Source organism: Podarcis erhardii, assembly GCF_964252035.2.
Source record: "Podarcis erhardii genome assembly, chromosome: 7".
Lineage (NCBI taxonomy): Eukaryota > Metazoa > Chordata > Lepidosauria > Squamata > Lacertidae > Podarcis > Podarcis erhardii.
Window position 1 is genome coordinate 36,441,642 of NC_138511.1, and position 18,330 is coordinate 36,459,971.

General features: G+C 37.0%; 1 protein-coding gene across 12 annotated transcripts in view; it reads right to left on the reverse strand.

The window, feature by feature from the left end:
- CHD9 (chromodomain helicase DNA binding protein 9) overlaps nucleotides 1-18,330 on the reverse strand; it is a 75,710-nt gene that overhangs the window by 12,004 nt on the left and 45,376 nt on the right. For all 12 annotated transcript variants that reach the window (XM_081870128.1, XM_081870133.1, XM_081870129.1 and 9 more), the window contains 18 exons: nucleotides 17,775-17,918; nucleotides 16,834-17,089; nucleotides 15,597-15,807; nucleotides 11,007-11,202; nucleotides 9,847-10,014; nucleotides 9,058-9,237; nucleotides 8,706-8,816; nucleotides 7,229-7,425; nucleotides 6,354-6,553; nucleotides 5,776-5,935; nucleotides 4,991-5,080; nucleotides 4,775-4,878; nucleotides 4,571-4,688; nucleotides 3,729-3,786; nucleotides 3,349-3,391; nucleotides 2,997-3,216; nucleotides 2,660-2,862; nucleotides 892-1,800 (listed from right to left, as the gene is read on the reverse strand). In XM_081870128.1, the coding sequence (XP_081726254.1) occupies nucleotides 892-1,800; nucleotides 2,660-2,862; nucleotides 2,997-3,216; nucleotides 3,349-3,391; nucleotides 3,729-3,786; nucleotides 4,571-4,688; nucleotides 4,775-4,878; nucleotides 4,991-5,080; nucleotides 5,776-5,935; nucleotides 6,354-6,553; nucleotides 7,229-7,425; nucleotides 8,706-8,816; nucleotides 9,058-9,237; nucleotides 9,847-10,014; nucleotides 11,007-11,202; nucleotides 15,597-15,807; nucleotides 16,834-17,089; nucleotides 17,775-17,918 (3,568 nt within the window). The remainder of the gene's footprint in view (nucleotides 1-891; nucleotides 1,801-2,659; nucleotides 2,863-2,996; nucleotides 3,217-3,348; nucleotides 3,392-3,728; nucleotides 3,787-4,570; nucleotides 4,689-4,774; nucleotides 4,879-4,990; nucleotides 5,081-5,775; nucleotides 5,936-6,353; nucleotides 6,554-7,228; nucleotides 7,426-8,705; nucleotides 8,817-9,057; nucleotides 9,238-9,846; nucleotides 10,015-11,006; nucleotides 11,203-15,596; nucleotides 15,808-16,833; nucleotides 17,090-17,774; nucleotides 17,919-18,330) is intronic.

Below are 18,330 nucleotides of genomic sequence, written 5' to 3' on the forward strand. Positions count from 1 at the left end.
CAGGATTGCTCTCCTGTACTATTTCAGACATGTGGTTTATATACTTATGTATGTGTTTGCCTTGTAAATTTATGAACATATGATTTATATATATGAGACGTTAGAATTCCAAAACAGCAACTACAGCTGTCCATAATCTTGATGTTGTTTACAAAATATATGGGGAATTTTACTTTGAATAGCTGAGAAGTCTGAATGTGCCAAAATACTTTAGAGGTTTAGTGTAATAATTCAATCATAAAGCCCAAACAGTGTGTATACTATATATTCTCTTTAGAAAAGCATAAACCATACTTTTACTGAGCTCTTATACTAAGATTAAGTTGTTGTTGTTTAGTCGTTTAGTCGTGTCCGACTCTTCGTGACCCCATGGACCAGAGCACGCCAGGCACTCCTGTCTTCCACTGCCTCCTGCAGTTTGGTCAAACTCATGTTCGTATTCCCCCCCCCCCAAAAAAACCCCTTGCAAATTAATTTTATGCACAGCAAAGGAAGTTAACATATCAAATACATATTATGTATTTACATAAAATCAAATATGAATGGCTAGGCAGCATTCTTGTAGTTGCATTCCTAATTTTTTTAAAAAAAGAAATCAAATATGGGAAAAAGCTAAAAATATGTTCTAATTTAATTTTCAGAAACAGCTGTTGCAATTCATGAAGCCACATTTCTACTTTTCACAGAGCAAGAACAATATTTTTCTAGCCTGTTTGTGAGTACAGCATTATATGGCACCCCCATAGTCCAGTTTCCTACAATTCAAATATTTATTTACATGCTGTATTAAGGGGAAAGGGGCCTTATGTCAACCTTCTCCCAGCACAAGTTTAAAGCAAATTAGCCCTTAATTAGCCTTTTGAATGTGAAAATGAGCGAAACAGCACTTACGTCTCTTTTGTGATTCTTCTTCATCACTGTCACTTTCTTCTGACGAAGAGGATGAGGATGATGAGGAGGAGGAAGAGGATGATGAAGATGACGATGATGCTGAAGAACAAGATGAAGAAGATGAGGAACTGGATCCTGATCTGGAATGTGAGCAAGAGGATGAAGAGGATGATGAAGATGAAGATGATCTGGAAGAACAGGTTGATCTATCTGAATCAGAATCTGAATCGGAGCTTGATTCTGATCCTCTCTTGTTAGGTCTCTGTTTTTTAGAAGCAGTGTTAGGAGTTAGGGGTTCTGTCCTTGCAGCAACCATACGCCTGTCACTGTCTGCCTTTACAACAGGTTTCTGGTCTGTAGCATGAGATGGTGTGCCATTATTTGGGCTCAAAGGTTCAGTCTTTACTCCTATTCGCATATCCTCAGTAGATATGGATTCCTCTCCAGAAGAATGTGGATCTTCTTTATGGTTTTCATTCTTAACTTTTGTATCCTCAAGTGCGTTCCCTTTAATATCTATCAGCCTTGCCTGAGGTGCAAGAGGAGATGCAGACAACACCATCTGATACTGATGCAAAAGTGGTGTAGGAGTTATTGGAAGCGCTACTTTACTTTGACTGTAGTTCCTCTGGGCTGACATAAATGAAAGTTCAGGATCACGAAGGATGTGGTAGTCTGTTCGGCTAACCCCATGCTTTGCAGCTCCAATCAGTAAATCCCAGTCATGAGTCCCACATTCCCACCAAACTGGCAAATCTGGATTAAGCTGACAAAGTTTTAATCGCTCAAATATCTGTGGATGACGGACAGCTTGTTCTCGCACCTTCCTGAGAAGTTCAATGCGATACAAGGTTCGAGAGGCACGCTCTTCTGTAATTGGCTGGATGAAAATATTGGGATCCACAAGTTCTGCACAGGAAACACACACAAGAATCAGCAACTCTAAGAACAGGAATTATAATTAAACTTTTAAAATAACAGCACTCTTTAGGAGGTTAGAATGCCTAACGTAATATTAAGTATTAATATAACTTTTGGTTGATCAGCTACTAACTTTTTAGGTCAGAGATTACTTGGAAACTATAGCCCATGCTCTGGTCACTACCAGATTTAATTATTGTAACATACTCTAATTGGGGCTGACCTTGAAGATGACTGGGAAACTTCAACTGGTTCAAAGAGTTGCAGCCGAAATACAAGCTGAGGTTCCATTTAGAACTCACATAACCCCTGTTCTAAAACAATGTCACTAGTTGCCAGTTAGTTTCCAGGATCAATTCAAGGTACTCACATTAGCATTTAAAATCCTAAATACCTTCAGCACCAAATATCCAAAAGACTGCCTCCCTGCCTTCAGCCTCTCTCAGGGTGAGGGGTTCTTGATAGTTTCAACACCCTCAAAAGTTTAGGGGATAGCTGCTCAGGAGAAGGCATTTTTTGTGGCAGTCGCTAAGCTGAAAAATTCCTTATCCACAGACATGTATCTGCTGCCTTCTGCTTGAGGAAATTGTGCTGAGCATTTTGACTACCCAATATATAAATGCAATTAAAATACTGTAGTCTGATAGATTTTTGTCTAGTCAATATCACTTTATACAATAGAGTTCTATCTCATAAAGACTGCTATTCTTACATGCTGGGGGAAGCTGTTTGTTGCTCCTGCTTCATGCAAAGAACAATTTGGTTTAGCATTTTTCAATAAAAAAGTTATTGTAGCTTCTGTTGCCTGTTTATTTTTCATAAAGGAAAAAATAAGCAAGTAACCCACCATCTTTTGAAGGCAGGCGGCAGACTCTCCTGCACATGGCCATAAATGCATACAAGTATTTTTCTAAACTCTCATCTGTTTTCTTATGTAGCCTAGCCATGGCTCGAAACTTCGTCCAGTCAAATTGGCCTCTGTCAGGATCAAACACTACACCAAAAGTTGAAACCACTCTGTAGAAATCAGCTTCTTCTCTTCTTGTCCATCTAGATTGAAAAGCAAGAAGAAAAATAATTCCAATTAAGTAACTTTCCCCCAAAAGCACAAAGAATGATTGACTAGAAAATAGTTAAAATGTTGGGTTTTTTTTTTAAACCTGGTAAGCCTAGCATTTACAGACCTTTGTTGTCTTTCAATTTTGGCAGCCATTTTTGGATTTAAAGCAGCTTCTTCATACGGATTCTGCATCAAACAGGCCTGGACTGGAAATGCAGGTTGTATCTGTTGGGTTTGCCTGTTCTTACTAGTACGCTGATATGCTGTTATTAGGCGGCGTAAGCGTGTAGTTAAGGCAGACTGAGTTGGCCAATAAAGCTTGTCCCCTTCAATCATCTGACCATCTATAATTAAGGAACATAAGAATTTCCTGGTGATTCTGTTTTTCCACCATAAAAACACAAGTTTGCTCTAATGTAATACAAATAAGAATATTCATTGTAGTATCTTAAGATCATGAGGTGTTTTTTTTTTACCTCCATCTGTTATTATAAGATCCCCCGGTGATGATATATCATCCTAAAAAAGATTTTTTTAATTAAAAAAAGCAGAATGAACAGAGGCATGATTCAGACACAGCACAAGTCACACATCTTGCAGATGACTGACTACTCTAAGAATAGTAATAACTCATCTTAATATGGATTATTTTAACTTCATTTTTAAATTAAGAGGCTCAAAATCTCTCCATAGGGAAAAAAATCCCTATAGTTTAATTGAAAAGTTGCCAAGAAACTAATTTAAAAAACTACTGTTTTAACCAATATAAATGTTTATAATCAATGGCAAATATGACAGTCTCATCAACTCATAAGTTTTGGTGTAACTGAAAAAAAGAATACTGACAACACATTACCTCCATGTCATCTTTAAACATTGCTGGGGCTGGTTTATATTCTGGGTCTTCTACATCTCTGAAAAATACACATTCAGCACAGGCTTGTAAAGTATGTGTTTTTTCATACAATTGTTTTAACTACTGGATAAATTTTAAATTATTTTGTGGAAGAAAAAACTTGCTACAAAGAATATGTATTATGGTTTTAACTACTTGTACATTTTTATTTAAAGTTTTGTTCTATGTATCCTGATAATTATCATCTGGAGGACACTCTGGGTTCATGGGAGTTGTATGGCAACATGGTTCCACATTCCAGATTTAACCTTGCAAGCGATAAATAATGGTTCTAATAACCTCAAATTTCTGTACAGTACTGCAGAATCACTGTTGTTACATGTATGTTATGCTCAGAGAAAGAACCATATGGGCATATGAAAGACATACAAAGAGTTCTCTCATTCCCATGGCCTGTAAACTCATGCCAGGCAAAAGTTAGCTTTAGGGGAAAAGAGGGCTCTATGATCCTTTGGGGCTATGACCACATTTGACTGGTTTGGGGTCAAAGCATTTTGTGCTTTTATTGTAAAAAAACAACAACAAACCCTAGTATAACCTTTGGATGAAATCCAGACAACAAAGCATTTAATTTTCCTACTAAAATCAATGGGACTGTAAAATACATTTAACTCTCTCATACTCAATTCAACGAGAAGTAGCTTTCTTTTTATGATTGTTATTGAATTTTGAAGCCACCACTAAACGGGCTTAACTCTGGCTGGTTCTCACCCTTTATCTTGTTTGCATGCTCAATGAAGGAGGGTGATTCACTTTAAATAGTGTTTTTTAAAAAATCATACCCATCAATATAGTCATTGGCTCTCTGTTCTGCAGCGACTGCCTTGTCATCAGGTTTTCCCACTCTTTCCAAGAAGCAGAGAGCTGCATCTGCTCTAATTGTGTTGTACTTTTCATAACCTGAGAAACAGATATTTATTAATATTATTTCAAAAGACAAGCAACCTGTATGTGAAAAAGAAACAAGTAGTATCCCTATCACCTACCATGTTTAAAAACTCCTATTAATAGAGATTTATCTGCTTCTGTATCCCACCATTCCGCTGGCACTTCAGAATGATCTGGCTCAGGGACCCAAATATCAATTTCACTGAAATAGTTAACCAGAAAGTTGGTGTTAAGTCAGCTCAATTAAAGAATTCTGAGAAACAACTTTATTTACGGTTAAGGAGAAAAGAGAAAAGAGCCTCAACATGGTGTACCTGGCTTCAACTCCATCAAAAACTTTTGAGCACTCATTACCAATGACTTCTTGCTTCAAGTAATACAACATTCTAACTCGAAGTAAGACCCTAAACATAAACACACAGAAGACAATTAATTCTTCAGCCACGGGCAGAGTGTATTTTAGTTCAACAAGCTACTATTTTGGAATATATAGGAAACATGCTCAGCATTATTATCAACAAATTTAACCTTAAATTTTCCAAGTGTATTTTGAGGCCAATTTCATCACTCCACACACCTGTAACATTTTAATGGTTACAAGTCCGTAAAAGTAGTCCCCCACACCTTCTCCATACTTAATGACCTTGATGTTTTGGGCCTAATGCTTAGTTCCAGATAACTAAGGGCTTGCAGCAGCACGTTTGCTGCCAAGTTTCTGGCAACATGAAAACAATTCGTATGTACATCTGTCAGGCCCAAACAATTTGTAATTTGGAGGAAGGCAAAGGAGGGTGACATTCCCCGCAAATCCCCCACAAATTTTTCTTTTGCAGGAGTAGGAAGAGTTCCTGCCAAAATGTACAGGTTCTCTCCTCCTGTCTGCTCCTCTTCCCTTCCAACTTTTGGCATCTGCACAAGGTGTAACCACTGTACAAATATGCAGACTAGTTTACAATGTGGCTACTACAATTATGCTAGTTTTGTAATCCATAGCACCTCACTTGTTAACATTAATAAAAATTATTAGCATTTAGTATGAAGGTGTTACTTGTACATCAAGGAGACAAACTTGAAATCATGTGTTTATATTGCTACTTACTTGTTGCAGTGATGTTTTATGTGTTTTTTATATCCATCATCTTGCAACAAATGCTCTGGATTATACTTTCGAAGCCATTCTGCTTTATGAATATCAAAAGTGCTGGCCTGAGTTTTAACTTTTTTTCCTTTTCGGCCCCTGGGGACAGGAGCTGACAAACCTATGCAACATAGGAAAATACAATGTAACAACTGCATGGTATGACAGAACTTCCTTGTTTCAGGAAGACAGAGAATACTATCTGTTTTCCCTTAACATTGCAAGTGTAGATAATTCAAACAGTAATGCTAAACGACAAAAGAGGGTAGACCTACATGTAATAAAATACCATGATTACTCTCAACGTTCCCCAAGGTAAAGCGGCTGCGGTTTCAGATGGAATGGGCCATTTAACCCTTCAAAATGGTCTCCACCAGCTGTTTTTCTCCCCAAAGCCACAAAATAGGAAATTAGAAGAATACATGCATTTATATCTTCCCCCATTTTATTTCACAAGGTGTATCGTGCTTCAGTACTTTTGAGGAGTCTTTAATTTCATCACAAGCATGTCAAAAAATAGTCCTCTTACAAATTCTTACCTAGGTGATTCTGTAGCTCTCGAGTTTGCCCATCCTCCGTTGGTGTAATAAGGTCCCATATAAAACTTTTTATTTTTTCATCTCCTCTGTAATGGACAAGGCAATATGCTAGAAGGGCTCTGCAGATTATCTCTACATCCTGTTCGTTCAATTGTCTCTTGAATCGCCCATGTGATAAAATCTCTCTCCAACGGCCCCACCTGTTTAGAGTTTAACACTGGAGTTTAACATTTTAAACAAAAATGGCATCTTTAAGACTACTTGTAGAATGTTTTGCTGCAAAGTGTTAAGAGGTAAAAATATATTTTATATTTCTAATGCATTAACAATTTTCCCTTTTGTGTTGCTTTGAGAATCTAAGGTTTTCTCCCCTTATCATCCTACAAGCTAATAGGGAAAGCCACTAGTTTTATGCAAATCTGTGAGTCTGTGAGCATTAGTTTGGTCCCTCACAGGTTTTTCTGTATCTATAAAATATTTAAACATATCCACAGGGAGATTTTCTCTTTGCTATTATAACTACTATTCTATTACACATACGTTATGGCACATTTTGTTACTACAGTTTTTTATGAGAAGAACTATAGTAACATTATATGTGTGTGTTTTACATGACCGCAATAGAAAAAGCAACATGGCCTGATCCTAAGGTCTGCTGATCAATAAGTAAGCACTTTGGTCATTATATCTATTGCCACAAAATACTACATTGTAACTGTACTGCAGCATCACTACTAAACTGCTGGAATCTGGTACAATAGCAAGTGTAAAGTAGGACACCATCCATACAGAAAATGAAATTTAAGAAATAATAATAATTTTATTATTTATATTTTTGTCTCTCTTTACACCAAAGAAACAAAAAACATTTTTACCCATAAACTAGCAAGTTTTTTTCCACCCTAAAACATTCTGTTCTTCCATATCCATTGGAGCGGTCACAAGGCCTCCGAAGTTTTGGTTTATCATCCCCTTCACTTTCAATGTCAGATAGCTCAGCAAGTTCATCCTTTGTAGAACTGAAAGGCCTTGTTTGCTTCCTAATTCTAGGAGTGTCAATAACCAAGCTATTCTGTAAAATGTAACAATATTCTGAGTCAACAGAAGTGAGCATTTTCAAAATACAAAATGATAAAATTCATCAAAACATCCTTGTCTGATATTTTATTTATTATTTTACTTGTTTTTATAAATTTTGCAATCAGCTTTTCATTTTAAAATAATCCAAACGCAAGATTTTAAAACACAACAAATCTTAGCATCTATCTCCCAATAAACAGTAAGAGAGAAAATCAGCATGTACACTGACAAATAACCATTTACATAGTGCAGTATCAGAGATTCAACTAAGCCTGGGTGAATAAGTAGGTCTTTGCTTGGTGTCTAGAGCTTGTAAGACATGGTTCAACCATATTTGAGGGGCACGACAGTTCCACAATCAGAGTGTCTATCGAGAATATCCTCTCTGAGGCTGCCATATATCAAATCCCTGGCAAATGTGACACTGTCAAGAGGGTGTATTCACTACATCAAGCATAATTATTTTGAGAGAAGACCCACTAAAACTAATCAACCAACATTAACCATGTCCATTAATTTCAATGGATCTATTCTGAGTAGAACTAATACTGGTTTCAACTGACTATAACAACAAAAGCTTGTTGAACTGTAAGTATGGTAGCATTTCAAGAAAACTACAAACACTCAAATACAGCATAGGATGATAGGACATTCCTGATCCATGATCAGAATAGTCAATAACTGCTGAGTTAGAGAGAACATTTCTGTCGCTTCCCACTCCCAATTCTATGAATTGGTAAGGAAACATCCAGCAATGATCAGGTAGACAGGACACATTACTGCACTTTTCAAAAATATTTTCTCTCAAGTAATGAAAAGTACACTAAAAGCTCATGACACAACATGAAAATCTCTGCCCCAGAATACAAAAACAGATATTTTAAATTTAGTACACAATTTGTATCCTTTTGGTAATGAAGCTTTCATAGATCAAGTTGTGGTCTATTTAAATATACATTTTCCTTTCGACACAATCTAGTTCCAGATATCTTCAAAGATCAACAGAAGGCAAGTTTGATTGGGGGGGGGGATTAGTTCTTTGAGTAAACAAAATACTAACCATAGGTCTACATATACTATTTTAGTGAAGGAAATGATTTTAGTTAGGATACTGCCATCCAAAGAACTTAACTTAGTTCTCCAATAGTGAACTGCTACAATAAACCTCAACTTAAAAAGCAAACAAACCGAATAGGACAATTAAAAGAACACTCGAACCTGTAAATTCAGTGCAAAAATAAATGAATGAATGAATGAATGAATCATACTTACTCTACCACTGATGGTGTCTATGTCTATTTCTGCTTTTTTGGCCCACTTCTGCCAGAAGTTGGGATCATCTAATGAAATATCTGTCCTATTTCCAGATGCAACAAAGCTAGCCTGTAACAGCACAATAGAAAGTGTCACCAGTATATTTGTTCAGTTTCAAGTATCACAGACAAGGTTCCACATGCTCTCAAGGAAGGAAATACACCAGCTACGTTCAAGTGAAGCCTACCAATTAGGTATTTTAACCTAACAGTTAAGTCAGTCACAATGTGTTAACTTCTAAGGACTGTTCTGGATGCTTATACTTTTCTCTGTGTTCTGTAAAAAGGACACCAGAAGAGCTTATAACTACCTTAGCAAATGTGGAGCCCCTTCCTTCAGATTCAATTGTAATTGTTTTCGTGCGACGCTGCAAGATTTGATCAATATCTTCCTCACAGAATTTAGAACCCTCATCCTCTTCATCCATAATGGCACCATATGCACCTCTTCGAAGCAAATCCTCAATTTCTTTTTTAGAAAGTTGTTGGATCTATGTAAAAGAGAAACTGGTAAGCCTTATGGTATTAATGCAGCTGGATACATAAAAATGCTCAATTAAAATGATAATATGGAATAATATAAGTGTTATATTTTAAAATAGTTCCACTGGATATCTAAAAAATAGTTTTACAGTAAATATTGCCTGTTACTGACAGTAACTGGTTGTCCTTTCCAAAGTATGTAACTACAGCCAATACATAATTGTATTATTTTTGTTATCTTTTAAAAAGTCTCTTACAGTATCAAAATCCTATTATTGTATACACTGTAAACTACCTCAAGGATTCCCAACCTATACTTTGCCTACCTGTTCCTTAAGATCATCCATCCAACAACAGAGTCTAAACAATAGAATTCTCTCTCCAACATGGCCAATCTTTGGTTATATATAGGTTACAAAAGCCACAGGAATTTATGTGGGGGTAATAGAAAAGCAGAGAGCTAGGAAGTGGTGCAAAGCTTTAAGATGTCATTCAGACTAAGCTTTGAACTGCTCCCCTATTCTCTTGAGTAAATGATACAGTTACAAAAATAAAAACCCATTTCAAATTCCTATTTTTTTTTGGAGGAGAGGAAAGAGGGGAAAATGGGTACATACACCACCAACACTATTTTCTCTTCCACTCATGCTCTGTAAGACAGCCTTATCCAGGCCAAGCTTCAGACTTGCTCTGTCAAACATCTCTCTTTCGTAAGAGTTCCGAGTTATTAGTCGGTAGACCTTCACTGCTTTGTTCTGACCAATCCTATGACAACGAGCTTGGGCCTGAGAAAAAGGTACATGAATCCATTGGACAGATTGTCAAGTAGAAATGTAAAATAATGATATATTATTACTTAAATATAAAATTACTTAAATAGACATTGTTAAAACAAAATACAATTAAACTGAAGCTGTAAATGAAAACAATAAAAAATAAGATTAAGGTCAATACAAATGGACTTTAGCTTTGTGTATTATAGAATATTTCTCTACCTTGTATGGCAGGGATTCACAAGTTTGCTCCCCATGGCAAGTGCTCAGATAGTGTCTGACTAGTTTGGCATGGCTCAAGTTTCCTCTGAAACCTGGAGCTACAGAGGAGGTGGGATGATCCCTCTGAACCACATTCTAAAGTTCAAAGAAAGCCTAGGACCTGTTTCAGCTTGGACTTTTCAGGAGTTTGGAGCATCTAGCAACCAGTGAAAAGCCCTCACCATGCCATCTATACCTTGCAGCTTGGAACTGGAAGCTTCTTTTGTCTCTGCTGTTGCTGGGTATTTGAAGAATCCAGCAAGTGCAGAGACAAGACCGAAAACTTCTGACTCCTTATGACTAGCTCAGACCTAGAGGGGGAAACGGCTTGTTTTCACATTGCGCATTGCTCCACTCTCTCTCCCAACACAAAGCATGGACTTGGAAAAGTGAGGAAGAGATTTCCTCTTATTTGTGTTTTAGAGGCACAATGCCAAGTTCAGGACAAGACTCCCTTCCTTGAAGAAGATATATGGTATTGGCAGCCAACAAGGGCTGCCTAGATCCTGCTGGATAGTTGGTTTGCTTAAATATATTTAACAGTACACACAATGGCCTGAACCCACTGCAGATTTAAGAATGTCTCTCCTCATATGACCTAGCTAGTTAGCAAGCACCCGCAAGCAATCCTGCTTGTTCACACTTGCTCTCTCTTTGTGGATCAGATGAAGTAGGTTCATTTGTAGGTGTTTCTTAGGTATTTAGCCCTATGGCAGAAGGCTAAACTGCTCAAATATATTTACCTGCAAATCATTCTGAGGATTCCAGTCAGAATCAAAAATTATGCAAGTATCCGCCGCAGTTAAATTAATGCCCAATCCACCAGCTCTGGTACAGAGAAGGAAAACAAACCGATCAGAGTCTGGCTTGCTAAATCGATCAATGGCAGCCTGACGTAAGTTCCCTCTTACTCTTCCATCAATTCGCTCATACAGGTACCTTTGAAGTGCAAAAAAAAAAAAAAAAAAAAGCCGTTAAAGAAAAGCTGTAATTGCAAACCAGAATATAAGTATAACCATGCACTTCTAAATGCTACTATCCTACTGTCCTAATCAAATGAGCCTACATTGCAAGGAGATGCTGTAAATTTTTTGGTCAGGTTTTTTATTACACACCATCTTGAAAGTGTGTTAAAATGCATCCAATCCATATTCAGGTGAACCAGTAAAACATAACAATGTTCTTTTCACTCATCAGATGCTTTGAATGATAGAATTCTTAACAAGTATGTGAAATTCCATCCCCATAAGCATTCATCAATAATTTTCTTGGGACATTTAATATATATTCACATAAACCGTATTTTTCCTTGTATAAGATTAGGGTTTTTTAACCAAAAAATTAGGTTTATAATTGGGTCTCGTCTTATACACGGGTAGTGCTGAGTGGTGTTTTCTTAATTTGGAGTCCCCCCAGAATAGGGGGCGTTTTATACATGGGGGCATCTTATACACAGAAAAATATGGTATTTTCATTATAGAAACTTGAAAAACTTTATTCAGATATCATAAGATAAGAACACTACTTCAAGGCATTGGAGCCTCCTGGAAGGAACTTGATCGTTCCTTTGCCAATAGATAAAGAAGCTATAGTCTTGGAGGGAGGTTAGCTTGGAGCAAATCTTGTCCTGTCTCCCAATGAGGACCTAAAGAGGTCATCCAAATAAGGTGCCTTGAAAGCAGTGTTTGTTGAAAATTCAATGGCCTGAGGTAAGTCTAAAGTTCAGTCATGGCATTTGACAATGTATCATGGGACTTTATGTTGAAAAATATAGAACAGAGGGGAATGGGGAATGATTTCTTTAATGGAATAAAGGCAATATACACAGAACAAAAGGCGAAGTTGATAGTAAACAATGTGATAACCGAAGAAATCAAAATATCAAAAGGTACCAGACAGGGTTGTCCGCTCTCACCACTATTATTCATAATGGTCCTTGAGGTCTTTCTGGACTCAATTAGGAAAAACGAAAGCATAAAGGGGGTGACAGTAGGCCAAAACCAATATAAAGTTAAAGCCTTTGCCGACGACTTGGTTTTAACGGTGGAAGAACCGATGGAGAATGCAGCTGAGATACTGGAGGAAATTGAAAAATTTGGAGAGGTGGCAGGTTTTAGAATAAATAGGAAGAAAACTAAAATTATAGCTAAAAATATGGAAAAAACAATGATGGAAGCATTGCAACAACAAACGGGCATTGAAATCGCTAGAAAGATTAAATATTTGGGAATATGGTTAACTCCAAAAAACATTGACTTGTTCCAAAACAACTACGTTCCGGTGTGGAACGGAATTAAGAAGGACTTGGAGGTATGGGGAAGATTAAAACTATCCTTTTGGGGTAGGATTTCAATGATCAAGATGTCGGTGCTACCAAAGATGTTATTTTTATTTCAGACGATACCAATACTAAAAGGGGTGACGATTTTTAAAGAATGGCAAAGAATGATTTCAAGATATATCTGGCAGGGCAAAAAGCCGAGAATTAAATATAAACTACTAACAGATGCAAAAGAAAGAGGAGGCTTTGCCCTGCCAGATCTGAAGTTATACTATGAGGCATCATGTCTTTGCTGGCTAAAAGAATGGATAAAACTTAAAAACACAAAGCTCCTGGATTTGGAAGGATTTGATAACAGATTTGGGTGGCACGCGTATCTTTGGAAAGAGAAGAAAAAGGGTTATAAATCATTTGAAAACCATATCTTCCGGAGATCGCTAATGGAAATTTGGGACAGATACAAAAATATACTAGAAACGGGGGTCCCACATTGGTTATCCCCATTAGAGGTTATAGGTGTCAAAAAAAACTAATATGAGAAGTGAATGGATTACTTATGGAGACTTGGTGGTGAAAGAAGGAGGGAAATGGAGATTGAAACCATATGAACAAGTAAAAGAACATGTATATGATTGGTTGCACTACTATCAAATAAGTGAAATGTTTAAAAAGGATGTGAAAGAAAAAGGGTATAAAGAAAAAGATTCAAAATTTCAAACAGAAATTGTTAATAATGATTGTAAGACAATTTCAAAAATGTACAAAATTTTGTTGGAATGGCATACAATAGATGAGGAAGTAAAAGCGGTAATGATTCAATGGGCCAGAGATCTAGGATATAATATAGATATGGATGATTGGCAAAAAATATGGAACGAAAACTTGAAGTTTACAGCATGTATCACATTAAAAGAAAATGTTATGAAAATGGTATATAGGTGGTATATGACACCAGTAAAATTAGCAAAAATGTACAAAACTTGTAACAAATGTTGGAAATGTAAAGAGAAAGAAGGTACATTTATGCATATGTGGTGGGACTGTAAGAAAGTAAGGGGGTTCTGGGAGATGATATATAATGAACTAAAGAAAATGCTGAAATATAGCTTTGCTAAGAAACCAGAAACCTTTTTGCTGGGAATAACAAGGATGGATATAAACAGGAGGGACTGTAAACTTTTTCAGTATGCAATAACAGCAGCAAGAACATTGATGGCTCAAAAATGGAAACAAGAAGAAGTACCGACCTTGGAAGAATGGAGAACAAAATTAACAGACTATGCAGAACTGGACAAACTAACTGGAAAAATCAGATTCCAAAAGGACCACAAGTTTTTTGAGGACTGGGGGAAATTTACAGAGTATTTGAAAACTGTATGTGAGGAAAATACAACGCTAGTGTGTTTTAAAGAAGCTTTGTGAAAATATAAGGAATATTGTAAGAAAGTAAATAAGGATAGAAATATAGTATTTAAAGGCAATACTAAAATTAAGGAATGTGAAGATAGGATTTCAATTACGAATGATTGTCAGAGAAGTTGAGGGAGGTCCAATAAGTCAAAATAAGTGATGTGGAAATTGGTATGATTGGAGTTTCTATGGAAAATTTTAATAAAAATCTTTATTAAAAAAATAAAAATAAAGTTCAGTCATGGCTGCATTTGGTAGTGTTCCCAATTATAATTGCCTTGGTGGAGGATTCCATCCTGAACCTATGTTATATACTTGTTTTCATATTTTAAATCCAGAATTTAATTTCCATCCTTTCCTGAAGACAATGAAGAACACAGAGCAGAAAGCGGATGATTTCTTTTCTGGGGAACTGGATCTCTGTTCCCTATTTCTTTTCTGGGGAACTGGATCTCTGTTCCCTATTTCTAATAAGTAGTGAATAGTCTGCCAAATAATAGTTTTTCAGTAGACTTCAAGGCTCAGAACTGGGGGACAGAAACAGAAATTCTATGACTAGGCTGTTTTTAATGGTATTATGTTCCTAGGTATCCTTGGCCAAAACTGCCCAAGTAAGAAAAAAGAACCAGAGGAGGCCTTGAGTCAGAACTGTTCTTTGCTCCCTCTGCCTATGGGGGCTAGGTTAGGTTTGGTGGAGGAAATCTGGGACATGTCATTAAATTGTGGAGTCTGAACCACACTGACTTGGAGTTCTGAAATTCTCTATGATGAAAGGAACCTCTGCTGGAGCAGAGGTTATTTTTAGCCCCTTTCTTATGAGAAGCTGACATAACATTGTGTTTATATTTGTTTTCTATATAAAATAAAAATCAAGTAATTATACGTGTTATCTAATACATAAACTTATGGCTCTGTTGTGCTGGTGCCTTGGGGTATAGCAGGGACAGTGCTCCAATTGGAGTAGCCTCTACCAAAGGTGTCATGGATTTTGAAGAAGCACGAACTCAGGACAAAAAGGAGAAGCGAGCTAAGAGGAAGGCAAATCCTTACCACGATCAACTCCTGCCTGGAAACCTATGTCCCCACTGTGAAAGGACATGTGGATCCAGAATTGGCCTCCACAGTCACTTATGGATACACCATTAATACCATATTCATGGAAGACAATCTTATTTGGCTACGAGTGATCGCCAAAGAAGGAAGAGCAGGGATAGGCATCCTACAACTGAAAGGACTGCATATGGTCCTTGGCCTAATTTGATGCAGGGGAGAAGCATCTGTGGGAAGAGAAGGAAAAAATACACTGCTCCTGGCAGCTCAATCAAAGAGAGGGGTGTCAGAAAATAGGAGAAAGGCAGAAAGGTAGCCCTGCTCATTTTTGGCTCTGGTTCCAGCCACCATAGGCATATGGTCCCCAACAGATTAGTACCACGTGGCCATCAACAGGAAAAAATATTTCCCTCTCCTGCTGTGCAAGATCAGGCCAGAAATTGTGGTGCAAGGAAGTGCATGACTAGTAACTTAAAGGCAAATTATCACTTGATATCTCAGTACGATGACTCATAGATGAATGAACCAAGTCCATTCAAAACTGTTTAATATACCATTAACATGGCTATTTGCACTATGAATAGTATCATACCTTTTATGTATCAGATAATCTTCAAGGATATCAAGACAGCGAACCATCTGAGAGAAAATAAGCACCTTATGGCCCCCTGCTTTCATTTTTGGAAGAAGTTTGTCAATGAGGACCAGTTTTCCAGCAGACTGGATCATTGCTTGCAGATGGAAATCAGGAGCAGTTGGATTATAGGTCTCCCTAAACTCTCCTAAGATTTTTTCCTCAGCACCTGTCACATAAAGTAGGTATGATTTGCTTCTTCTAAAAGGTATTGACATTTTCATATAGCTTTGATACAAAGTGCACATCATAATACTGTGAATGCATACGCCACACATTTCATAACAGTATTTATGATCACATTGTTTTTCATTTTTTCAGTCCCCATCCCTTGACACTGCTCACTTGATCCTCACTGTGGCTATTTACATTTCAACTTCAAAACTATAGCATATGCAACTAAATTCAAAAGCACTTATACACAATTTTTAAAAATACAAAGAAGTTCCCCTGTTCCTCCAGTAAAATATGATACAACAGATTAATAATTGAATTGTTATTGTTGTTCTATAATTTGTATACCGCCCTATACCTGCAGGTCTCAGGGCTGTTCACTATGGCCACCCTTATAGCACTTATACACCCTTATAGTGGTGTAGTGGTTAAGAGCGGTAGTCTCGTAATCTGGGGAACTGGGTTCGTGTCTCCGCTCCTCCACATGCAGCTGCTGGGTGACCTTGGGGCAGTCACATTTCTTTGAAATCTCTCAGCCCCACTCACCTCACAGAGTGTTTGTTGTGGGGAGGGAAGGGAAAGGAGAATGTTAGCTGCTTTGAGACTCCTGAAGGCGAGTGAAAGGCGGGATATCAAATCCAAACTCTTCTCTTCTTCACTCAACCTAATTTAGGGTTACCATATGTCCGGAATTTCCTGGACATATCTGGAATATTGCATTCGAAAGAAGTCCAGGCAGAAATCACTAAAATGCCTGGGAAAATCCTGACATATGGCAACTCATGTCAGCAGTGTCGTTTTTGGCAATTTTTCTTAAAAATAGCTCTAATTTTATTTTATTTTTTGAAAATTTGCCAATAAAGTTCAACCATTTTGTCAAAAAAAAGCTCAACAGAGGAGTCTGGATTTTCACTTTTTGAAATATGGCAACCGTATCCAAATTATAACTCCAAGGGAAGCGTTATTTTACATCAGAAGAAAAATGCCTAAAGTAAGTAAAATTTAACATTTTTACATTTACCTTTGATAAGATATGGATGATTGCAGCATTTCCTGAGTTCCATCATAGTGTTAACCAAGTTGGGTACATTGGCTTGGCCTGCACCTTTTGACAAAAATGCAAAGTTTTTCTCTAAAATAGCTCGATAATATTTCTTCTGGATATTCGTTAATTCAACTTCAATAATAGTTTCTTGCTTTGGTGCCAGCTTCTTTTCTACATCTTCTTTCAGTCTTCTCAGCATCATTGGTTTCAGGATAGCTTGCAACTTTTGCACCTATATAAAATAAAAATTAGCTGAAAACCTATATAAATTGCTACGTTTCATAAGCTTATAAAGGGAGCGAAAATCATTACAGTGGTACTTCAGGTTAAGCACTTAATTCGTTCTGGAGGTCCGTACTTAACCTGAATGTACATAATGTATGTATAGATTCAAATTCATATTATTTCTGCATATTTTCTTGCAGCCACCATGAATTGTAGCAATACTGTGGCTGATCACAACATTTTCAATTTACTTATCATTAGTTCAAATAGTGATAAAGATGGGAGAGGTGGATTTACTGTTATGGTTGAGCTGATAGTCATTACAGGACAAACAGTCCATTAAATTCTAATTTTTGAATGTATTCTGGTTCATACATCACAACAAACCATACCAATGTGCTTCCCCACTGTTGTATGTGTCACTATCCAGCTGTTCCCCTAACATATTACCCCCCCACCCCCGTTCCATCCAAACATAGACCATGGAACAAATGACATTCTGGAGTTGTGACCCAACAAATCATACTATGGCTTGTTTGAGTCATTAGCGGGGAGAGAAGCTGTGCATGCATGCACGCAAAAAGGGCAAGGCACATTCATGATTAAACCAAGATTTAAGACAAAGTATTACTTACTGTGACATGTGAACAAGGCCTGTGTGTGAATGTAACATAATAAAAAGTTTAAAATACCTGCTCCTCTGTTTTAAGGTCTCCAAACTCTTGCATGAATGTCGATTCTGCTGGGAAGCGCAAAGGTTCAAGGAAGTGAAGAAGGCTGAAAAGTTCTTCTACTGTGTTTTGCAGTGGTGTGCCTGTCAATAGCACCTTGTGCTCCTATAGAAGATGCACATTTTGCATGACTGTCTAAAATATAGCTGGGTATGTTATGCACAATCTTGAATCTTTGAGAGGAAGTATACAGACAATGCACATATGCTAATTTATAAATAAAATAACCTATGATAAACAAGCATTGTAATAACTTTTCTGCCTTTAATACATTACATCATTTATAAAGACTGTAAGGATTGCTCGTGAAACTGTGGACAAGTCAGAGCTGTTTTCATGCATTGTGTATTTTAATGAATATCTTAATATTAGTAAGCTGTTACAATATTCTATTCCTTTTGACCCCAAAATAGAACTATTATCTAAAGCATGCAGTACAATGGAAAAATAATAACACATACAGTGGTGCCCCACAAGACGAATGCCTCGCAAGACGAAAAACTCGCTAGACGAAAGA